This window comes from Argopecten irradians, chromosome 2 (assembly GCF_041381155.1).
Source record: "Argopecten irradians isolate NY chromosome 2, Ai_NY, whole genome shotgun sequence".
Lineage (NCBI taxonomy): Eukaryota > Metazoa > Mollusca > Bivalvia > Pectinida > Pectinidae > Argopecten > Argopecten irradians.
In genome coordinates, this window is record NC_091135.1 from 72,497,257 (window position 1) to 72,520,393 (window position 23,137).

The following is a 23,137-nucleotide window of genomic DNA, read 5'->3' on the forward strand; positions in this document are numbered from 1 at the left end:
TAGTAGATTATCTAATCCAGGTAAGATAAGAGTAGATTATCTAATCCAGGTAAGATACGAGTAGATTATCTTAACCAAGTAAGATAAGAGTAGATTATCTAATCCACGTAAGGTAAGAGTAAATTATCCATTCATAACAAATGAAACAAAGTGTGAATAATAAAGAGAAAATCTTTAATATCATCAATGTAAATGACCTTATCTTGAATGTAGCGAAGTAACACACAACATAATCAAATCTCTGTTTTATAGTTTTAATCTCATTCTTCCTTTCTAGATTGTAGATATTGCTTTTATTATGAACAATGAATATCAAAATATATATATAATAAAATATAATACATGATTATATATAAAAGTTAGTCTTAATAATACTGTGATTAAAAGTGTTTTTTATAATGTGCAATTTCAACAATACAAATATAGTTGTATAAGTCACTCAGTTCTGATGTAATTCAGACGATGTAAGCAACTCATCCTTTCACATCTTTCAACAGTTTTGTGTCATTAGTTAACAAGTTACCATGAATCAGTCTCTGTTTGACATATAGCTACAAAGTTTAAGAATTCATCCTTGTGTTTACAATGTCAAAGAGTCATCCAATCACAATAGGAGATAACTCTGTCAATACTCCTTGACAGACACCAATATAGACTTAAAGGTCTATGTATGGTTTGTACCAATTCAATTTCAAACCTGTTATTTAAATTTAAAATTTAATTGTTGAATTTCAAGTATCGAGTACACCCCTGATCATTACCTCTGTAGTTGTTATAGTAACCATCGTTAACATGCAGAAATTATACAAATGTGAAAATTTTGTCAAAACATATTGTTTTATCTAGAACTCGTAGACTTTGAACAAACTTATGTGCCTACATATTCCCAGTAAATATCAATTTTTTGTTAGATTGCACTCTATCGCTTCTTATAAAACTATAAAAAAAAAATTGGCCAGAACTGACCCAGTTTTTAAACTTGCTTAATTGCATGCATATTTCATCAGCACAAGAGATGTAAAATTAGAAAACTACCATTATGATGAATCAGGGAAATACTAAATATTTCAAATACAACTTAATTTCCTTACACTTAATATTTTTTTTAAAATAATGAATTTGTAGGCCAAAAAATACAGTCCTTCTGATAGCTTTTCTCTATAAAGCAGCCAACTGAATTTCATATAACTAAGTAATTTTGTTCACAAGGAAAACTTAACGGACGGCACAAGACGATGGACAAAAGGGGCTGGTTATAGGTTCACACAAGCCTTTGACATCAGCAACATTTATACTATCGCAGAAATAAATCTCCATCCTCGAATTCTTTGCTTTTTTCTGGTTTTTCCTGTTTTTCCTTTGATCCTTTCCGAATGAAAATCCATGGAGCACTAAGTCTACTTCTGTTACTTTTAACACTGTGACTAGACACACTCTCTCCAGGACTCTGCATCCTCATCGGAGTTTCGGGAGAACTAGGCGTAGACGATGGACGTGGTGTTTCTAGCATGCTAGTGTTTATAGGGGTAACTAAAGTCAGTTCAAGATGACTGCCTGATTGTCTGACCAAGTTGACAACCTCCTCGTGTCTTAACCATTTCGCGTCTTTGCTTCCCACAGCCACAACAAAGTCACCAACCCTTAGCTTGCTAGCCTATAATATTTTGAAGAAATATTTTAAAATAGAATCATCAATACTTGCAGCAACATAATTCATATATCAAACAAGAGATCCAAGGGGGATCTTAGCGCCCACCAAAGAATGATCTATGTCTGACAATGGAAAAAGAGGAATCTTTTCTCTGCTTTTCAAACTTCAACTATCTAAATCTAACATGGCTGCATGTCTGCCAACTCATCCGTATAGTACTTTCTGAGAAATTGCCATAACAAGAATTGTTTACGGGTGGATGGATAGACAACTGACAAAAGGTGATTTGAATAGCTCATCATCATCAGATGGATCATAAATTATATTCAAAACTCTTACTCATTAAATATAAGACACCTAAGAAATTCTTGAACTTTCAGGAATCCACATTTCATTGTATTCAAAACATGAGTTATAGTTGGCTTTTTTAGTATGACTTCTCCATGTCCTCTGGACAGGTGAGACCTTCCCTAACACACTTGTCCATGTCCTCTGGACAGGTGAAACCTTCCCTAACTCACTTGTCCATGTCCTCTGGACAGGTGAAACCTTCCCTAACTCACTTGTCCATGTCCTCTGGACAGGTGAAACCTTCCCTAACTCACTTGTCCATGTCCTCTGGACAGGTGAAACCTTCCCTAACTCACTTGTCCATGTCCTCTGGACAAAGCTAACAAACTCACTTTCTCCGTGTCTCTGGACAGGTGGACAGACCTTCCCTAACACACTTGTCCATGTCCTCTGGACAGGTGAAACCTTCCCTAACTCACTTGACCATGTCCTCTGGACAGGTGACCTTACTAAAACTTGTCCTTCCCTTACTCACTTCGCCATGTCCTCTGGACAGGTGAACCTTCCCTACTCCTTGCCTTCCCCTAAACTAACTCACTTGTCCATGTCCTCTGGACAGGTGAAACCTTCCCTAACTCACTTGTCCATGTCCTCTGGACAGGTGAAACCTTCCCTTACTCACTTCGCCATGTTCTCTGGACAGGTGAAACCTTCCCTAACTCACTTGTCCATGTCCTCTGGACAGGTGAAACCTTCCCTATTTCACTTGTCCATGTCCTCTGGACAGGTGAAACCTTCCCTAACTCACTTGTCCATGTCCTCTGGGACAGGTGAAACCTTCCCTAACTCATTTGTCCATGTCCTCTGGACAGGTGAAACCTTCCCTAACTCACTTCTCCGTGTCTCTGGACAGGTGAAACCTTCCCTTACTCACTTCTCCATGTCCTCTGGACAGGTGAAACCTTCCCTAACTCACTTCTCCACGTCCTCTGGACAGTGTGTGAAAACCTTCCCATAACTCACTTGTCCCATGTCCTCTGGACAGGTGAAACCTTCCCTAACTCACTTGTCCATGTCCTCTGGACAGGTGAAACCTTCCCTAACTCACTTCTCCATGTCCTCAGGACAGGTGACAAAGCTAACAAACTCATACAATGTGTAGCATAATGCCTTAATACTTAGGTGGCTCACCTCGGCAACACTGCCCATCTCAATTTCAGCGACCTTGACTGGACAGTCACCACGGACACTAAATCCAAATCCCTGAACAGCACTACGGTCAAGCACCACGGTCCGTGGCGCTGACCACTCATTTTTGGCATTGAAGATCAAGACTGGACCCTGCATCAAAAAATAAGGAATATCACACATACACAACATTACACATACACAACATTAACACAAAATTACACATACACAAAATTACACATACACAATATTACATATACACAACATTAACACAACATTACACATACACAACATTACATTTATAAACAACATTATACATACACAACATTAACACAACATTACACATAATTACACATACACAACATTACACATACACAACATTAACACAACATTACACATACACAACATTAACACAACATTACACATACACAACATTAACACAACATTAACACAACATTACACATACACAACATTAACACAACATGACACATACACAACATTATAAATACACAACATTACACATACACAACATTACATATACACAACATTATACATACACAACATTAACACAACATTACACATAATTACACATACACAACATTACACATACACAACATTAACACAACATTACACATACACAACATTAACACAACATTACACATACACAACATTAACACAACATTACACATACACAACATTAACACAACATTAACACAACATGACACATACACAACATTATAAATACAAAACATTACACATACACAACATTAACACAACATTACACATACACAACATTATAAATACACAACATTACACATACACAACATTAACACAACATTACACATAATTACACATACACAACATTACACATACACAACATTAACACAATATTACACATACACAACATTAACACAACATTACACATACACAACATTATACATACACAATATTACACAAACACAACATTATACATACACAGCATTACACATACACAACATTAACACAACATTACACATACACAACATTAACACAACATTACACATAATTACACATACACAACATTACACATAATTACACATACACAACATTAACACAATATTACACATACACAACATTATACATACACAATATTACACATACACAACATTATACATACACACCATTAACACAACATTACACATACACAACATTACATATACACAACATTAACACAACATTACACATACACAACATTACACATACACAGCATTAACACAATATTACACATACACAACATTACACATACACAACATTACACATACACAACATTATATATACACAACATTAACACAATATTACACATACACAACATTACACATACACAACATTAACACAACATTACACATACACAACATTATACATACACAACATTAACACAACATTACACATAATTACACATACACAACATTACACATACACAACATTACACATACACAACATATTATACATACACAACATTATACATACACAACATTAACACAACATTACACATACACAACATTACACATACACAACATTACACATACACAACATTACATATACACAAGAGGCCCTGTATCACTCACCAGTCGTTTTTTTCTTGGAGTAATTTGTGATTCAAAAATCACAAAGAAAAATTGACCCCAGGATTTGTTTAATTTTGAATCCCAACCATATAATGATGCTATAGATACCATACGAATATGCTATCAAATACTTGGTTTACATTACACAGACAAAATATTACACATATACAATATTACACGTACACAACATTACACATACACAATATCACTTACACATACACAACATTACACATATACAATATTACACATACACAACATTACACATCATGACACAAACACAATAATTACACATTAACACCATTACACATACACAACATTACACATACACAACATTACACATACACAGCATTACACATAAACAACATTACAAATATACAATATAACACATACACAACATTACAAATACACAATATTACATATACACAACAATTTAACATACACAACATTACAAATATACAACATTACACATAAACAACATTACACATACACAACATTACACATACACAACATTTCACATATACAATATTACATATACACAACAATTACACATACACAGCATTATAAATATACAACATTACACATAAACAACATTACACATACACAACATTACACACAACATTACACATATACAACATTACACATACATATCATTACTCATATATAATGTTACACATACAGAACATTACACATTACACAATATTACTTACACATACACAGCATTACACATACACAACATTACACATACACAATAATTACACATTAACACCATTATACATACACAATATTACACATACACAACATTACACATATACAATATTACATATACACAACAATTACACATACACAACATTACAAATATACAACATTACACATAAACAACATTACACATACACAAAATTACACACAACATTACACATACACAACATTACACATATACAACATTACACATACACAACATAAAAATGCTACCATTGCATTATGAGTGCTCTCCCATGCTTAGTTGCAGAGAAGAAGTCGTTTAAATGGAAATAGCCAAATTAATCCCTTTTGACCCCGGGGGCGGGGGGGGGGGGTGTGGGGGGGGTGTAAGTCCTATCATTTGTACAATTTTGAATCCTCACCCTATAAGGATGCATTATCAGCATAATCCCATCCTCAGTTACAGAGATGAAGTGGTTTATATGGAAATAGCCAAATTGACCCCTTTTGACCCCACCCCTCAGGCCCCTGTAGGATCAGCCCCATCATTTGCACAATTTTGTATCCCCACCTTATAAGGATGCTACCATTGCATTATCAGCGTAATCCCATGCTTAGTTACAGAGATGAAGTGGTTTATACGTAAATAGTCATATTGACCACTTTTGACCCCAAACCTCAGACCCCCGGGGAGTCAGCCCTATCATTTGCACAATTTTGAATCATCACCCTATAAGGATGCTACCATAGCATTATGGGTGCTATTTATATATATATCCCATGCTTAGTTGCAGAGAAGAAGTCATTTATATGGAAATAGCCAAATAGACCCCTTTTTACCCCGCCCCTCAGGCCCCTGGGGAGTCAGCCACATCATTTGTACAATTTTGAATCCCACCCTATAACGATGCTACCATTGCATTATGAGTGCTATCCCATGCTTAGTTTCAGAGAAGAAGTCGTTTATATGGAAAAGCCAAATTGACCCCTTTTGACCCTGCCCCTCAGGCCCCTGGGGGGTCAGCCACATCATTTGTACAATTTTGAATCCCCACCCTATAAAGATGCTACAATTGCATTTTGGGTGCTATCCAATGCTTAGTTTCAGAGAAGAAGTTGTTTATATTGAAATAGCCAAATTGACTACTTTTGACCCCGCCCCTCAGGCCCCCAGGGGTCAGCCCCATCATTTGTACAATTTTGAATCCCCACCCTATAAGGATGCTACCATTGCATTTTGGGTTTTCTCCCATGCTTAGTTTCAGAGAAGAAGTCGTTTAAATGGAAATAGCCAAATTGACCCCTTTTGGCCCCGCCCCTCAGGCCCCTGAGGGGTCAGCCCCATCATTTGTACAATTTTCAGTTAGTAGCCCATAAGGATGCTACCAGTCAAATTTTGTTGAAATCCGACAAGCGGTTATGGAGAAGAAGTCGATTGTTGACGGACGGATGACGGACGAGGGATGCCACGGTATGGCATAAGCTCACCTTGGTCCTTTGGACCAGGTGAGCTAAAAATCATTTCCCAAAATATGTATGTAATATTATACTTCTCATCATGTAATCTATGTTTTATATAATACACACCAATTTTTGAAAGATGTCGGTCACTTTGACCTTTGTGAACTCCGGTGCAGTGGGAGATACTGGACGTTCAGATTTTGGCTGGATTTTCGGAGACATGAAAATTTCTGTAAAATCGTCTTCCTCTTCTAGTGAAGAGAAAGTGGCTAAGCACCTGAAAACACCAGAACATTGGAATTTAAAACATTATACTACAAAGAACATTAGAATATAAAACATTATTCTTCAAAGAACATTAGAATATAAAACATTATACAACAAAGAACATTAGAATATAAAATTATTCTACAATTTAACAAGAGGCCCATGGGCCTTAGCGGTCACCTGAATTCAGACACAGAATGAAACAAAGACATGCATATAAACACTATAAATATATATTGGCCCATCAGGCCCTTGAAGTCAGTCAGTGATTTTATAAATTTTTAATCTATGAAGATTATTTGGTTCCATCAAATCAGTGAATTCAGGAGAAAGATTTTTGAAATGTTATCCATTTTGACCCCTTTTGGCCCCACCCCTCTCGCCCCTGGGGGTCGGCCAGGACCAATATGGATATGATGTTAAATGCTATCTCAGGTTCTACCAGTTCCAGAATTTCAGAGGAAGAATTTTTGAAGTTTTAGCCTATTTGACCGGTTTTGGGACCGCCCCTAAGGCCCCTGGGGATCAGTCATGGAAAATTTGGTAATAAGATTCAATGGCCATCACATAGAGATAATTCTGACTACAATTGACGAATTTCCTATTATAATGACTAAATAATGCTCAAAAATGTGTTTTTCCATATAAAAACTTATATGTAGTAAACTTAACCTTAACCATGGGGTCATAGGCTTGATGGGTATCACACCTTGATGGGGATCACAGGTACCTTGATGGGGATCATAGGAACCTTGATGGGGATCAAGGAACCTTGATTGGGATCATAGGATACCTTGATGGGGATCATAGGAACCTTGATGGGGATCACAGAACCTTGATGGGGATCACGAGGAACCTTGATGGGGGATCATAGGAACCATGACGGGAATCACAGGAACCTTGATGGGGGATCATATGAACCTTGATGGGGATCATTGAACCTTGATGGGGATCATTAGGAACCTTGATGGGGATCATATGGACCTTGATGGGGATCATTAGGAACCTTGATGGGGATCATAGGAACCTTGATGGGAATCACAGGAACCTTGATGGGGATCATAGGAACCTTGATGGGGATCACAGGAACCTTGATGGGGATCATAGGAACCTTGATGGGGGATCATAGGAACCTTGATGGGGATCACAGGAACCTTGATGGGGATCACAGGAACCTTGATGGGGATCATAGGAACCTTGATGGGGATCACAGAACCTTGATGGGGATCACAGGAACCTTGATGGGGATCATAGGAACCTTGATGGGGATCATAGGAACCTTGATGGGGATCATAGGAACCTTGATGGGGATCATAGGAACCTTGATGGGGATCATTAGGAACCTTGATGGGGATCATAGGAACCTTGATGGGGATCATAGGAACCTTGATGGGGGGATCATAGGAACCTTGATGGGGATCACAGGAACCTTGATGGGGATCACAGGAAACCATAGGAACCTTGATGGGGGATCATAGGAACCTTGATGGGGTCTATCATAGGAACCTTGATGGGGATCATAGGAACCTTGATGGGGATCATCAACAGGAACCTTGATGGGGGGATCATAGGAACCTTGATGGGGATCACAGGAACCTTGATGGGGATCACAGGAACCTTGATGGGGATCATAGGAACCTTGATGGGGATCACAGGAACCTTGATGGGGATCACAGGAACCTTGATGGGGATCATAGGAACCTTGATGGGGATCATAGGAACCTTGATGGGGATCACAAGGAACCTTGATGGGGATCACAGGAACCTTGATGGGGATCATAGGAACCTTGATGGGGATCACAGGAACCTTGATGGGGATCACAGGAACCTTGATGGGGATCATAGGAACAGGAACCTTGATGGGGATCACAGGAACCTTGATGGGGATCATAGGAACCTTGATGGGGATCATAGGAACCTTGATGGGGATCACAGGAACCTTGATGGGGATCATAGGAACCTTGATGGGGATCATAGGAACCTTGATGGGGATCATAGGAACCTTGATGGGGATCATAGGAACCTTGATGGGGATCATAGGAACCTTGATGGGGATCACAGGAACCTTGATGGGGATCACAGGAACCTTGATGGGGATCACAGGAACCTTGATGATCAGGGGATGGGGGGGTCACAGGAAACCTTGATGGGGGATCACAGGAACCTTGATGGGGATCATAGGAACCTTGATGGGGGTCATAGGAACCTTGATGGGGATCACAGGAACCTTGATGGGGATCACAGGAACCTTGATGGGGATCATAGGAACCTTGATGGGGATCATAGGAACCTTGATGGGGATCACAGGAACCTTGATGGGGATCACAGGAACCTTGATGGGGATCATAGGAACCTTGATGGGGGGATCACAGGAACCTTGATGGGGATCACAGGAACCTTGATGGGGATCACAGGAACCTTGATGGGGATCATAGGAACCTTGATGGGGATCACAGGAACCTTGATGGGGATCATAGGAACCTTGATGGGGATCACAGGAACCTTGATGGGGATCACAGGAACCTTGATGGGGATCATAGGAACCTTGAGGGGATCAGAAACCTTGGGGATCATAGGAACCTTGATGGGGATCACAGGAACCTTGATGGGGATCATAGGAACCTTGATGGGGATCATAGGAACCTTGATGGGGGATCACAGGAACCTTGATGGGGGATCATAGGAACCTTGATGGGGATCACAGGAACCTTGATGGGGATCACAGGAACCTTGATGGGGATCACAGGAACCTTGATGGGGATCATAGGAACCTTGATGGGGATCATAGGAACCTTGATGGGGATCATAGGAACCTTGATGGGGATCATAGGAACCTTGATGGGGATCATAGGAACCTTGATGGGGATCACAGGAACCTTGATGGGGATCATAGGAACCTTGATGGGGTCATAGGAACCTTGATGGGGGTCATTGGAACCTTGATGGGGATCACAGGAACCTTGATGGGGATCATAGGAACCTTGATGGGGATCACAGGAACCTTGATGGGGATCATAGGAACCTTGATGGGGATCATAGGAACCTTGATGGGGATCATAGGAACCTTGATGGGGATCACAGGAACCTTGATGGGGATCACAGGAACCTTGATGGGGATCACAGGAACCTTGATGGGGATCATAGGAACCTTGATGGGGATCATAGGAACCTTGATGGGGATCACAGGAACCTTGATGGGGATCATAGGAACCTTGATGGGGATCATAGGAACCTTGATGGGGATCACAGGAACCTTGATGGGGATCATAGGAACCTTGATGGGGATCATAGGAACCTTGATGGGGATCATAGGAACCTTGATGGGGATCATAGGAACCTTGATGGGGATCATCAGGACCTTGATGGGGATCAGGAACAGGAACCATTGATGGGCAGAGGGATGATGGGGATCAAAGGAACCTCAATGATAAAAAGACAACATAAAGGATCTATTCCTGTTAATGGCATAAAATGGGGTTTAACCATCTTTGTCTGTTACTTACTGTGATGTAAGCCTTTCTTTGTCTGTACTTACTGTGAGTAAGTCTGTCTTTGTCTGTACTTACTGTGAGAAAGCCTTTCTTTGTCTGTACTTACTGTGTGTAAGCCTTTCTTTGTCTGTACTTACTGTGAGTAAGCCTTTCTTTGTCTGTACTTACTGTGAGTAAAAGTATTTGTGTAAGTCTGTCTTTGTCTGTACTTACTGTGAGTAAGTCTGTCTTGTAAGTCTGTCTTTGTCTGTACTTACTGTGAGTAAGTCTTTCTTTGTCTGTATTTACTGTGTGTAAGCCTTTCTTTGTCTGTACTTACTGTGTGTAAGCCTTTCTTTGTCTGTACTTACTGTGAGTAAGTCTGTCTTTGTCTGTACTTACTGTGAGTAAGCCTTTCTTTGTCTGTACTTACTGTGAGTAAGCCTTTCTTTGTCTGTACTTACTGTGAGTAAGCCTTTCTTTGTCTGTACTTACTGTGTGTAAGCCTTTCTTTGTCTGTACTTACTGTGAGTAATCTGTCTTTGTCTGTACTTACTGTGAGTAAGCCTTTCTTTGTCTGTACTTACTGTGAGTAAGCCTTTCTTTGTCTGTACTTACTGTGAGTAAGTCTGTCTTTGTCTGTACTTACTGTGAGTAAGCCTTTCTTTGTCTGTACTTACTGTGAGTAAGCCTTTCTTTGTCTGTACTTACTGTGAGTAAGCCTTTCTTTGTCTGTACTTACTGTGAGTAAGTCTTTCTTTGTCTGTACTTACTGTGAGTAAGTCTGTCTTTGTCTGTACTTACTGTGAGTAAGTCTGTCTTTGTCTGTACTTACTGTGAGTAAGCCTTTCTTTGTCTGTACTTACTGTGAGTAAGCCTTTCTTTGTCTGTACTTACTGTGAGTAAGCCTTTCTTTGTCTGTACTTACTGTGAGTAAGCCTTTCTTTGTCTGTACTTACTGTGTAAGCCTTTCTTTGTCTGTACTTACTGTGTGTAAGTCTGTTTTTGTCTGTACTTACTGTGAGTAAGCCTTTCTTTGTCTGTACTTACTGTGAGTAAGCCTTTTTTTTGTCTGTACTTACTGTGAGTAAGCCTTTCTTTGTCTGTACTTACTGTGAGTAAGCCTTTCTTTGTCTGTACTTACTGTGAGTAAGCCTTTCTTTGTCTGTACTTACTGTGAGTAAGTCTTTCTTTGTCTGTACTTACTGTGTGTAAGCCTGTCTTTGTCTGTACTTACTGTGAGTAAGCCTTTCTTTGTCTGTACTTACTGTGAGTAAGCCTTTCTTTGTCTGTACTTACTGTGAGTAAGCCTTTCTTTGTCTGTACTTACTGTGAGTAAGCCTTTCTTTGTCTGTACTTACTGTGAGTAAGTCTGTCTTTGTCTGTACTTACTGTGAGTAAGCCTTTCTTTGTCTGTACTTACTGTGAGTAAGCCTTTCTTTGTCTGTACTTACTGTGAGTAAGCCTTTCTTTGTCTGTACTTACTGTGAGTAAGCCTTTCTTTGTCTGTACTTACTGTGAGAAAGCCTTTCTTTGTCTGTACTTACTGTGAGTAAGCCTTTCTTTGTCTGTACTTACTGTGAGTAAGCCTTTCTTTGTCTGTACTTACTGTGAGTAAGCCTTTCTTTGTCTGTACTTACTGTGAGTAAGCCTTTCTTTGTCTGTACTTACTGTGAGTAAGCCTTTCTTTGTCTGTACTTACTGTGAGTAAGCCTTTCTTTGTCTGTACTTACTGTGAGTAAGTCTTTCTTTGTCTGTACTTACTGTGAGTAAGCCTTTCTTTGTCTGTACTTACTGTGAGTAAGTCTGTCTTTGTCTGTACTTACTGTGAGAAAGCCTTTCTTTGTCTGTACTTACTGTGAGTAAGTCTGTCTTTGTCTGTACTTACTGTGAGTAAGCCTTTCTTTGTCTGTACTTACTGTGAGTAAGCCTTTCTTTGTCTGTACTTACTGTGTGTAAGTCTTTCTTTGTCTGTACTTACTGTGAGTAAGCCTTTCTTTGTCTGTACTTACTGTGAGTAAGCCTTTCTTTGTCTGTACTTACTGTGAGTAAGTCTGTCTTTGTCTGTACTTACTGTGAGTAAGCCTTTCTTTGTCTGTACTTACTGTGAGTAAGCCTTTCTTTGTCTGTACTTACTGTGAGTAAGCCTTTCTTTGTCTGTACTTACTGTGTGTAAGCCTTTCTTTGTCTGTACTTACTGTGAGTAAGCCTTTCTTTGTCTGTACTTACTGTGAGTAAGTCTGTCTTTGTCTGTACTTACTGTGAGTAAGCCTTTCTTTGTCTGTACTTACTGTGAGTAAGCCTTTCTTTGTCTGTACTTACTGTGAGTAAGCCTTTCTTTGTCTGTACTTACTGTGAGTAAGCCTTTCTTTGTCTGTACTTACTGTGAGTAAGCCTTTCTTTGTCTGTACTTACTGTGAGTAAGTCTGTCTTTGTCTGTACTTACTGTGTGTAAGCCTTTCTTTGTCTGTACTTACTGTGAGTAAGCCTTTCTTTGTCTGTACTTACTGTGAGTAAGCCTTTCTTTGTCTGTACTTACTGTGAGTAAGCCTTTCTTTGTCTGTACTTACTGTGAGTAAGCCTTTCTTTGTCTGTACTTACTGTGTGTAAGCCTTTCTTTGTCTGTACTTACTGTGAGTAAGCCTTTCTTTGTCTGTACTTACTGTGAGTAAGCCTTTCTTTGTCTGTACTTACTGTGAGTAAGCCTTTCTTTGTCTGTACTTACTGTGAGTAAGCCTTTCTTTGTCTGTACTTACTGTGAGTAAGCCTTTCTTTGTCTGTACTTACTGTGAGTAAGCCTTTCTTTGTCTGTACTTACTGTGAGTAAGTCTTTCTTTGTCTGTACTTACTGTGAGTAAGTCTGTCTTTGTCTGTACTTACTGTGAGTAAGCCTTTCTTCGTCTGTACTTACTGTGAGTAAGCCTTTCTTTGTCTGTACTTACTGTGTGTAAGCCTTTCTTTGTCTGTACTTACTGTGAGTAAGCCTTTCTTTGTCTGTACTTACTGTGAGTAAGCCTTTCTTTGTCTGTACTTACTGTGAGTAAGTCTGTCTTTGTCTGTACTTACTGTGAGTAAGCCTTTCTTTGTCTGTACTTACTGTGAGTAAGCCTTTCTTTGTCTGTACTTACTGTGAGTAAGCCTTTCTTTGTCTGTACTTACTGTGAGTAAGCCTTTCTTTGTCTGTACTTACTGTGAGTAAGCCTTTCTTTGTCTGTACTTACTGTGAGTAAGCCTTTCTTTGTCTGTACTTACTGTGAGTAAGTCTGTCTTTGTCTGTACTTACTGTGAGTAAGCCTTTCTTTGTCTGTACTTACTGTGAGTAAGCCTTTCTTTGTCTGTACTTACTGTGAGTAAGCCTTTCTTTGTCTGTACTTACTGTGTGTAAGCCTTTCTTTGTCTGTACTTACTGTGAGTAAGCCTTTCTTTGTCTGTACTTACTGTGAGTAAGTCTTTCTTTGTCTGTACTTACTGTGAGTAAGTCTGTCTTTGTCTGTACTTACTGTGAGTAAGTCTTTCTTTGTCTGTACTTACTGTGAGTAAGCCTTTCTTTGTCTGTACTTACTGTGAGTAAGCCTTTCTTTGTCTGTACTTACTGTGAGTAAGCCTTTCTTTGTCTGTACTTACTGTGAGTAAGTCTGTCTTTGTCTGTACTTACTGTGAGTAAGCCTTTCTTTGTCTGTACTTACTGTGAGTAAGCCTTTCTTTGTCTGTACTTACTGTGAGTAAGCCTTTCTTTGTCTGTACTCAAACTGTGAGTAAGCCTTTCTTTGTCTGTACTTACTGTGAGTAAGTCTGTCTTTGTCTGTACTTACTGTGAGTAAGCCTTTCTTTGTCTGTACTTACTGTGAGTAAGTCTGTCTTTGTCTGTACTTACTGTGAGTAAGCCTTTCTTTGTCTGTACTTACTGTGAGTAAGCCTTTCTTTGTCTGTACTTACTGTGAGTAAGCCTTTCTTTGTCTGTACTTACTGTGTGTAAGCCTGCCTTTCTTTGTCTGTACTTACTGTGAGTAAGCCTTTCTTTGTCTGTACTTACTGTGAGTAAGCCTTTCTTTGTCTGTACTTACTGTGTGTAAGTCTGTCTTTGTCTGTACTTACTGTGTGTAAGCCTTTCTTTGTCTGTACTTACTGTGAGTAAGCCTTTCTTTGTCTGTACTTACTGTGAGTAAGTCTGTCTTTGTCTGTACTTACTGTGAGTAAGCCTTTCTTTGTCTGTACTTACTGTGAGTAAGCCTTTCTTTGTCTGTACTTACTGTGAGTAAGTCTGTCTTTGTCTGTACTTACTGTGAGTAAGTCTGTCTTTGTCTGTACTTACTGTGAGTAAGCCTTTCTTTGTCTGTACTTACTGTGAGTAAGCCTTTCTTTGTCTGTACTTACCATGTGTAAGCCTTTCTTTGTTCTGTACTTACTGTGTGTAAGCCTTTCTTTGTCTGTACTTACTGTGAGTAAGCCTTTCTTTGTCTGTACTTACTGTGAGTGTCTTTGTCTGTACTTACTGTGAGTAAGTCTTTCTTTGTCTGTACTTACTGTGAGTAAGCCTTTCTTTGTCTGTACTTACTGTGAGTAAGCCTTTCTTTGTCTGTACTTACTGTGAGTAAGTCTTTCTTTGTCTGTACTTACTGTGTGTAAGTCTGTCTTTGTCTGTACTTACTGTGAGTAAGCCTTTCTTTGTCTGTACTTACTGTGAGTAAGTCTGAGCTTCTTTGTCTGTACTTACTGTGAGTAAGCCTTTCTTTGTCTGTACTTACTGTGAGTAAGCCTTTCTTTGTCTGTACTGTTAGCCTTCTTGTCTGTGTGAGTAAGCCTTTCTTTGTCTGTACTTACTGTGGTCTTCTTGTCTGTACTTACTGTGAGTAAGCCTTTCTTTGTCTGTACTTACTGTGAGTAAGCCTTTCTTTGTCTGTACTTACTGTGAGTAAGTCTTTCTTTGTCTGTACTTACTGTGAGTAAGCCTTTCTTTGTCTGTACTTACTGTGAGTAAGTCTGTCTTTGTCTGTACTTACTGTGAGTAAGCCTTTCTTTGTCTGTACTTACTGTGAGTAAGCCTTTCTTTGTCTGTACTTACTGTGTGTAAGCCTTTCTTTGTCTGTACTTACTGTGAGTAAGCCTTTCTTTGTCTGTACTTACTGTGAGTAAGTCTTTCTTTGTCTGTACTTACTGTGAGTAAGCCTTTCTTTGTCTGTACTTACTGTGAGTAAGCCTTTCTTTGTCTGTACTTACTGTGAGTAAGCCTTTCTTTGTCTGTACTTACTGTGAGTAAGTCTGTCTTTGTCTGTACTTACTGTGAGTAAGCCTTTCTTTGTCTGTACTTACTGTGAGTAAGCCTTTCTTTGTCTGTACTTACTGTGAGTAAGCCTTTCTTTGTCTGTACTTACTGTGAGTAAGCCTTTCTTTGTCTGTACTTACTGTGTGTAAGTCTGTCTTTGTCTGTACTTACTGTGAGTAAGCCTTTCTTTGTCTGTACTTACTGTGAGTAAGCCTTTTTTTGTCTGTACTTACTGTGTGTAAGCCTTTCTTTGTCTGTACTTACTGTGAGTAAGCCTTTCTTTGTCTGTACTTACTGTGAGTAAGTCTGTCTTTGTCTGTACTTACTGTGAGTAAGCCTTTCTTTGTCTGTACTTACTGTGAGTAAGTCTGTCTTTGTCTGTACTTACTGTGAGTAAGTCTGTCTTTGTCTGTACTTACTGTGAGTAAGTCTTTCTTTGTCTGTACTTACTGTGTGTAAGCCTTTCTTTGTCTGTACTTACTGTGAGTAAGCCTTTCTTTGTCTGTACTTACTGTGAGTAAGCCTTTCTTTGTCTGTACTTACTGTGAGTAAGCCTTTCTTTGTCTGTACTTACTGTGTGTAAGCCTTTCTTTGTCTGTACTTACTGTGAGTAAGCCTTTCTTTGTCTGTACTTACTGTGAGTAAGTCTGTCTTTGTCTGTACTTACTGTGAGTAAGCCTTTCTTTGTCTGTACTTACTGTGAGTAAGCCTTTCTTTGTCTGTACTTACTGTGAGTAAGTCTGTCTTTGTCTGTACTTACTGTGAGTAAGCCTTTCTTTGTCTGTACTTACTGTGAGTAAGTCTGTCTTTGTCTGTACTTACTGTGAGTAAGCCTGTCTTTGTCTGTACTTACTGTGAGTAAGCCTTTCTTTGTCTGTACTTACTGTGAGTAAGCCTTTCTTTGTCTGTACTTACTGTGAGTAAGCCTTTCTTTGTCTGTACTTACTGTGTGTAAGCCTTTCTTTGTCTGTACTTACTGTGTGTAAGTCTGTCTTTGTCTGTACTTACTGTGAGTAAGTCTGTCTTTGTCTGTACTTACTGTGAGTAAGTCTGTCTTTGTCTGTACTTACTGTGAGTAAGTCTGTCTTTGTCTGTACTTACTGTGAGTAAGCCTTTCTTTGTCTGTACTTACTGTGAGTAAGCCTTTCTTTGTCTGTACTTACTGTGAGTAAGTCTGTCTTTGTCTGTACTTACTGTGTGAGTAAGCCTTTCTTTGTCTGTACTTACTGTGAGTAAGTCTTTCTTTGTCTGTACTTACTGTGAGTAAGTCTGTCTTTGTCTGTACTTACTGTGAGTAAGCCTTTCTTTGTCTGTACTTACTGTGTGTAAGCCTTTCTTTGTCTGTACTTACTGTGAGTAAGCCTTTCTTTGTCTGTACTTACTGTGAGTAAGTCTTTCTTTGTCTGTACTTACTGTGAGTAAGTCTTCTTTGTCTGTACTTACTGTGAGTAAGTCTTTCTTTGTCTGTACTTACTGTGAGTAAGTCTTTCTTTGTCTGTACTTACTGTGAGTAAGCCTTTCTTTGTCTGTACTTACTGTGAGTAAGCCTTTCTTTGTCTGTACTTACTGTGAGTAAGCCTTTCTTTGTCTGTACTTACTGTGAGTAAGCCTTTCTTTGTCTGTACTTACTGTGTGTAAGTCTGTCTTTGTCTGTACTTACTGTGAGTAAGCCTTTCTTTGTCTGTACTTACTGTGAGTAAGCCTTTCTTTGTCTGTACTTACTGTGAGTAAGCCTTTCTTTGTCTGTACTTACTGTGAGTAAGTCTGTCTTTGTCTGTACTTACTGTGAGTAAGCCTTTCTTTGTCTGTACTTACTGTGAGTAAGCCTTTCTTTGTCTGTACTTACTGTGAGTAAGCCTGTCTTTGTCTGTACTTACTGTGAGTAAGTCTGTACTTACTGTGAGTAAGCCTTTCTTTGTCTGTACTTACTGTGAGTAAGTCTTTCTTTGTCTGTACTTACTGTGAGTAAGCCTTTCTTTGTCTGTACTTACTGTGAGTAAGCCTTTCTTTGTCTGTACTTACTGTGAGTAAGTCTGTCTTTGTCTGTACTTACTGTGAGTAAGCCTTTCTTTGTCTGTACTTACTGTGAGTAAGCCTTTCTTTGTCTGTACTTACTGTGAGTAAGCCTTTCTTTGTCTGTACTTACTGTGAGTAAGCCTTTCTTTGTCTGTACTTACTGTGTGTAAGCCTTTCTTTGTCTGTACTTACTGTGTGTAAGCCTTTCTTTGTCTGTACTTACTGTGAGTAAGCCTTTCTTTGTCTGTACTTACTGTGAGTAAGCCTTTCTTTGTCTGTACTTACTGTGAGTAAGTCTGTCTTTGTCTGTACTTACTGTGAGTAAGCCTTTCTTTGTCTGTACTTACTGTGAGTAAGCCTTTCTTTGTCTGTACTTACTGTGAGTAAGCCTGTCTTTGTCTGTACTTACTGTGAGTAAGCCTTTCTTTGTCTGTACTTACTGTGTGTAAGTCTGTCTTTGTCTGTACTTACTGTGAGTAAGCCTTTCTTTGTCTGTACTTACTGTGAGTAAGCCTTTCTTTGTCTGTACTTACTGTGAGTAAGCCTTTCTTTGTCTGTACTTACTGTGAGTAAGCCTTTCTTTGTCTGTACTTACTGTTGCTTTCTTTGTCTGTACTTACTGTGTGTAAGCCTTTCTTTGTCTGTACTTACTGTGAGTAAGTCTTTCTTTGTCTGTACTTACTGTGAGTAAGCCTTTCTTTGTCTGTACTTACTGTGAGTAAGCCTTTCTTTGTCTGTACTTACTGTGAGTAAGTCTTTCTTTGTCTGTACTTACTGTGTGTAAGCCTTTCTTTGTCTGTATCTTGTACTTACTGTGAGTAAGCCTTTCTTTGTCTGTACTTACTGTGAGTAAGTCTGTCTTTGTCTGTACTTACTGTGAGTAAGCCTTTCTTTGTCTGTACTTACTGTGAGTAAGCCTTTCTTTGTCTGTACTTACTGTGAGTAAGCCTTTCTTTGTCTGTACTTACTGTGAGTAAGTCTTTCTTTGTCTGTACTTACTGTGAGTAAGCTTTCTTTGTCTGTACTTACTGTGAGTAAGTCTTTCTTTGTCTGTACTTACTGTGAGTAAGCCTTTCTTTGTCTGTACTTACTGTGAGTAAGCCTTTCTTTGTCTGTACTTACTGTGAGTAAGCCTTTCTTTGTCTGTACTTACTGTGAGTAAGTCTGTCTTTGTCTGTACTACTGTGAGTAAGCCTTTCTTTGTCTGTACTTACTGTGAGTAAGCCTTTCTTTGTCTGTACTTACTGTGTGTAAGTCTGTCTTTGTCTGTACTTACTGTGAGTAAGCCTTTCTTTGTCTGTACTTACTGTGAGTAAGTCTGTCTTTGTCTGTACTTACTGTGAGTAAGCCTTTCTTTGTCTGTACTTACTGTGAGTAAGTCTGTCTTTGTCTGTACTTACTGTGAGTAAGCCTTTCTTTGTCTGTACTTACTGTGAGTAAGCCTTTCTTTGTCTGTACTTAACTGTGAGTAAGCCTTTCTTTGTCTGTACTTACTGTGAGTAAGCCTTTCTTTGTCTGTACTTACTGTGAGTAAGCCTGTTCTTTGTCTGTACTTACTGTGAGTAAGCCTTTCTTTGTCTGTACTTACTGTGAGTAACCTGTCTTTGTCTGTACTTACTGTGTGTAAGTCTGTCTTTGTCTGTACTTACTGTGAGTAAGCCTTTCTTTGTCTGTACTTACTGTGAGTAAGCCTTTCTTTGTCTGTACTTACTGTGAGTAAGCCTTTCTTTGTCTGTACTTACTGTGAGTAAGTCTTTCTTTGTCTGTACTTACTGTGAGTAAGCCTTTCTTTGTCTGTACTTACTGTGAGTAAGTCTTTCTTTGTCTGTACTTACTGTGAGTAAGTCTGTCTTTGTCTGTACTTACTGTGAGTAAGCCTTTCTTTGTCTGTACTTACTGTGAGTAAGTCTGTCTTTGTCTGTACTTACTGTGAGTAAGCCTTTCTTTGTCTGTACTTACTGTGAGTAAGTCTGTCTTTGTCTGTACTTACTGTGAGTAAGCCTCTTCTTTGTCTGTACTTACTGTGAGTAAGCCTTTCTTTGTCTGTACTTACTGTGAGTAAGCCTTTCTTTGTCTGTACTTACTGTGAGTAAGCCTTTCTTTGTCTGTACTTACTGTGAGTAAGCCTGTTCTGTTGTCTGTAAGCCTTTCTCTTGTCTGTGACTTAAGGTCTGTCGTTGTCATGTTGTACTTACTGTGAGTAAGCCTTTCTTTGTCTGTACTTACTGTGAGTAAGTCTGTCTTTGTCTGTACTTACTGTGAGTAAGCCTTTCTTTGTCTGTACTTACTGTGAGTAAGCCTTTCTTTGTCTGTACTTACTGTGAGTAAGCCTTTCTTTGTCTGTACTTACTGTGAGTAAGCCTTTCTTTGTCTGTACTTTACTGTGAGTAAGCCTTTCTTTGTCTGTACTTACTGTGAGTAAGCCTTTCTTTGTCTGTACTTACTGTGTGAGTAAGTCTGTCTTTGTCTGTACTTACTGTGAGTAAGCCTTTCTTTGTCTGTACTTACTGTGAGTAAGCCTTTCTTTGTCTGTACTTACTGTGAGTAAGCTTCTGTCTTTGTCTGTACTTACTTGAGTAAGCCTTTCTTTGTACTCTGTACTTACTGTGAGTAAGTCTGTCTTTGTCTGTACTTACTGTGTGAGTAAGCCTTTCTTTGTCTGTACTTACTGTGAGTAAGTCTATTTCGTCTGTACTTACTGTCTGTACTTCCATTTTCTTTACTTACTGTGAGTAAGCCTTTCTTTGTCTGTACGACTGTGTGTTAGAGCCTTTCTTTGTCTGTACTTACTGTGTGTAAGCCTTCTTGTCTTTACTTTGTAAGTCTTGTCTTTGTGTACTTACTGTGTGGTAAGACCTTTCTTTGTCTGTACTGACTTACTGTGTAGTAAGTCTGTCTTTGTCTGTACTATTTGTGAGTAAGCCTTTCTTTGTCTGTCTAGTACTGTGTACTTAGCTGTGACACCTAGTAACTGTGTGTTTGTCTAGACACCTATTCTGTTGTCTGTACTTACTGTGTTTTGTCTTTGACTGTACTTACTGTCTGTACTTACTACAGTATTTGTCTAGACACCTTTGTCTGTACCTTACTGTGTGTTTGTCTAGTCTATGTCTGTACCTTACTTGTGTTTGTCTAGACACCTATCTTGTCTGTACTTAGTGTACCTTACTGTGTTGTGTTTGTCTAGACTTTCTATGTCTGTACTTACTGTGTGTTTGTCTAGACTGTACTTATGTCTGTTTGTCTTTACTTTGTCTGTACTTACTTGTTAAGTCTAGACTGTTATGTCTGTACCTTACTTGTGTTTTACTTGTCTAGACACCTATTGTCTGTACTGTGTTTGTAAGCACTTTCTTTGTCTACTTACTACTACTGTGTGTAAGTCCTTTACTTGTGTTTGTCTGTACTTACTGTGTGTAAGTTTCTTTGTCTGTACTAGTACTGTGTACTGTAAGTCTTACTTTGTTTGTCTAGTTTGTACATACTATGTGTGTAAGCCTTACTTGTTTGTCTGTACTTACTGTGTCTAACCTTACTTGTCTGTTTGTCTAGTACCTTTCATATGTCTGTACCTTACTTGTGTTTGTCTAAGACTTTCTTTGTCTGTACCTTACTTGTGTTTGTCTAGAGCCTATGTCTGTACTTACTGTGTGTTTGTCTAGACACTTATGTCTGTACTTTACTTGTGTTTGTCTAGTATGTCTGTACTTACTGTGTTTGTAACCTTTCTTTGTCTGTACTTACTGTGTGTTTGTCTAGACTTATGTCTGTACTTACTGTGTTTGTAGACACCTATGTCTGTACTTGTTACCTTTGTCTGTCTAGACTTACTGTGTGTACCTTACTGTGTTTGTTAGTCTATGTCTGTATACTGTGTACTGTGTGTAAACCTTCTTTGTCTGTACTTACTGTCTAGTGTCTGTACTTACTTACTTTGTGTGAGTACACTTCTTTGTCTGTACTTACTTGTGTTTGTCTAGACACCTATGTCTGTACCTACTACTTGTGTTTGTCTGTACTTACCTATGTCTGTAACCTTACTTGTGTTTGTCTAGACACTACTTTGTCTGTACCTTACTGTGTTTTGTCTAGACACCTATGTCTGTACTTTACTTGTGTTTGTCTAGTCTGTCTATGACTGTACCTTACTGTGTGTTTGTCTGTTACAGACTGTACTTACTTGTGTTTGTCTAGTGACTGTACTTATGTCTGTAACTTACTTACTTGTCTGTCTAGTACACCTTTCTTTGTCTGTACTTACTTATGTGTTTGTGTCTAACTGTTATGTCTGTACTTACTTGACTTCTGTCTTTGTCTTGTGTCTAGACACCTTGACTGTACTTACTTTGTGTGTTGTCTAGACACCTATGTCTGTACTTACTTACTGTGACTAAGTCTTTGACCTTGTCTGTACTTACTGTGTGTTTGTCTAGTTACACCTATGTCTGTACTTACTGTGTTTTGTCTAGACTTACTGTCTGTACTTACTGTGTTTAAGTCTTACACCTATGTACTTACTTGTACAGTTTTGTCTGTACTTACTGTGTACCTTACTTGTTTGTACACCTATGTCTGTACCTTACTGTTGTGTTGTCTAGACTTACTTATGTCTGTTACTTACTTGTTTGATGTAAGTACTTCTGTCTGTGTGACTTTACTTGTGTTTGTCTAACACCTATGTCTGTACTTACCTTACTGTGTTTGTCTAGACACCTATGTCTGTACTTACTGTGTTTGTAGACACCTATGACTGTACCTTACTTGTTTTGTCTAGACACATGTATATGTGTACACCTTACTTGTGTTTGTCTGTACTTACTGTCTGTACTTACTGTGTTGTCTGTACTTACTTACCTTCTTCTTTGTCTGTACTGTACTTACTTACTGTGTTTGTCTACTGTCTTTGTCTATGTAAGTACCTTACTTGTGTTTGTCTAGACACCTATGTCTGTACTTACTTGTACTTACTGTGTCTAGACACCTATGTCTGTACTTACTGTGAGTAAGTCTAGACACCTTTGTCTGTACTTACTGTGTGTTTGTCTAGACTACTGTCTGTACTTACTATGTGTCTGTACCTTACTTGTTTGTCTGTACTTGTACTGTCTAGTAACACTGTACTTTGTCTGTACTTACTGTGTTTTGTCTAGACTTTCTTTGTCTGTACTTACTTACTGTGTGTTTGTCTAGTTGTAGAAACTTATGTCTGTACTGTACCTTACTTGTG

At 38.8% G+C, this 23,137-nt stretch overlaps 3 protein-coding genes across 3 annotated transcripts in view; all 3 read right to left on the minus strand.

The window, feature by feature from the left end:
- Positions 1 to 153: 153 nt before the first annotated feature.
- Positions 154 to 7,197, minus strand: LOC138316388 (rhophilin-2-A-like). The gene is made up of 3 exons (XM_069258088.1): positions 7,021 to 7,197; positions 3,134 to 3,283; positions 154 to 1,654 (listed from the first exon to the last, which is right to left on the minus strand). Exons 1-3 carry the CDS (start codon positions 7,114 to 7,116, stop codon positions 1,295 to 1,297), a joined length of 606 nt encoding a protein of 201 aa, XP_069114189.1. The 5' UTR covers positions 7,117 to 7,197; the 3' UTR covers positions 154 to 1,294.
- Positions 7,198 to 8,116: 919 nt separating this feature from the next.
- Positions 8,117 to 9,073, minus strand: LOC138316843 (uncharacterized). Its single transcript, XM_069258498.1, has 3 exons — positions 8,948 to 9,073; positions 8,644 to 8,799; positions 8,117 to 8,272 (listed from the first exon to the last, which is right to left on the minus strand). The coding sequence occupies exons 1-3, from the start codon at positions 9,071 to 9,073 to the stop codon at positions 8,117 to 8,119; spliced, it is 438 nt and encodes a 145-aa protein (XP_069114599.1).
- Positions 9,074 to 10,048: 975 nt separating this feature from the next.
- LOC138316844 (rhophilin-1-like) overlaps positions 10,049 to 23,137 on the minus strand; it is a 71,292-nt gene continuing 58,203 nt past the window's right edge. Inside the window, exons 12-13 of the mRNA XM_069258499.1 lie at positions 10,457 to 10,581; positions 10,049 to 10,162 (exon numbers count right to left, since the gene is read on the minus strand). Of these exons, the coding sequence (XP_069114600.1) occupies positions 10,049 to 10,162; positions 10,457 to 10,581 (239 nt within the window). The remainder of the gene's footprint in view (positions 10,163 to 10,456; positions 10,582 to 23,137) is intronic.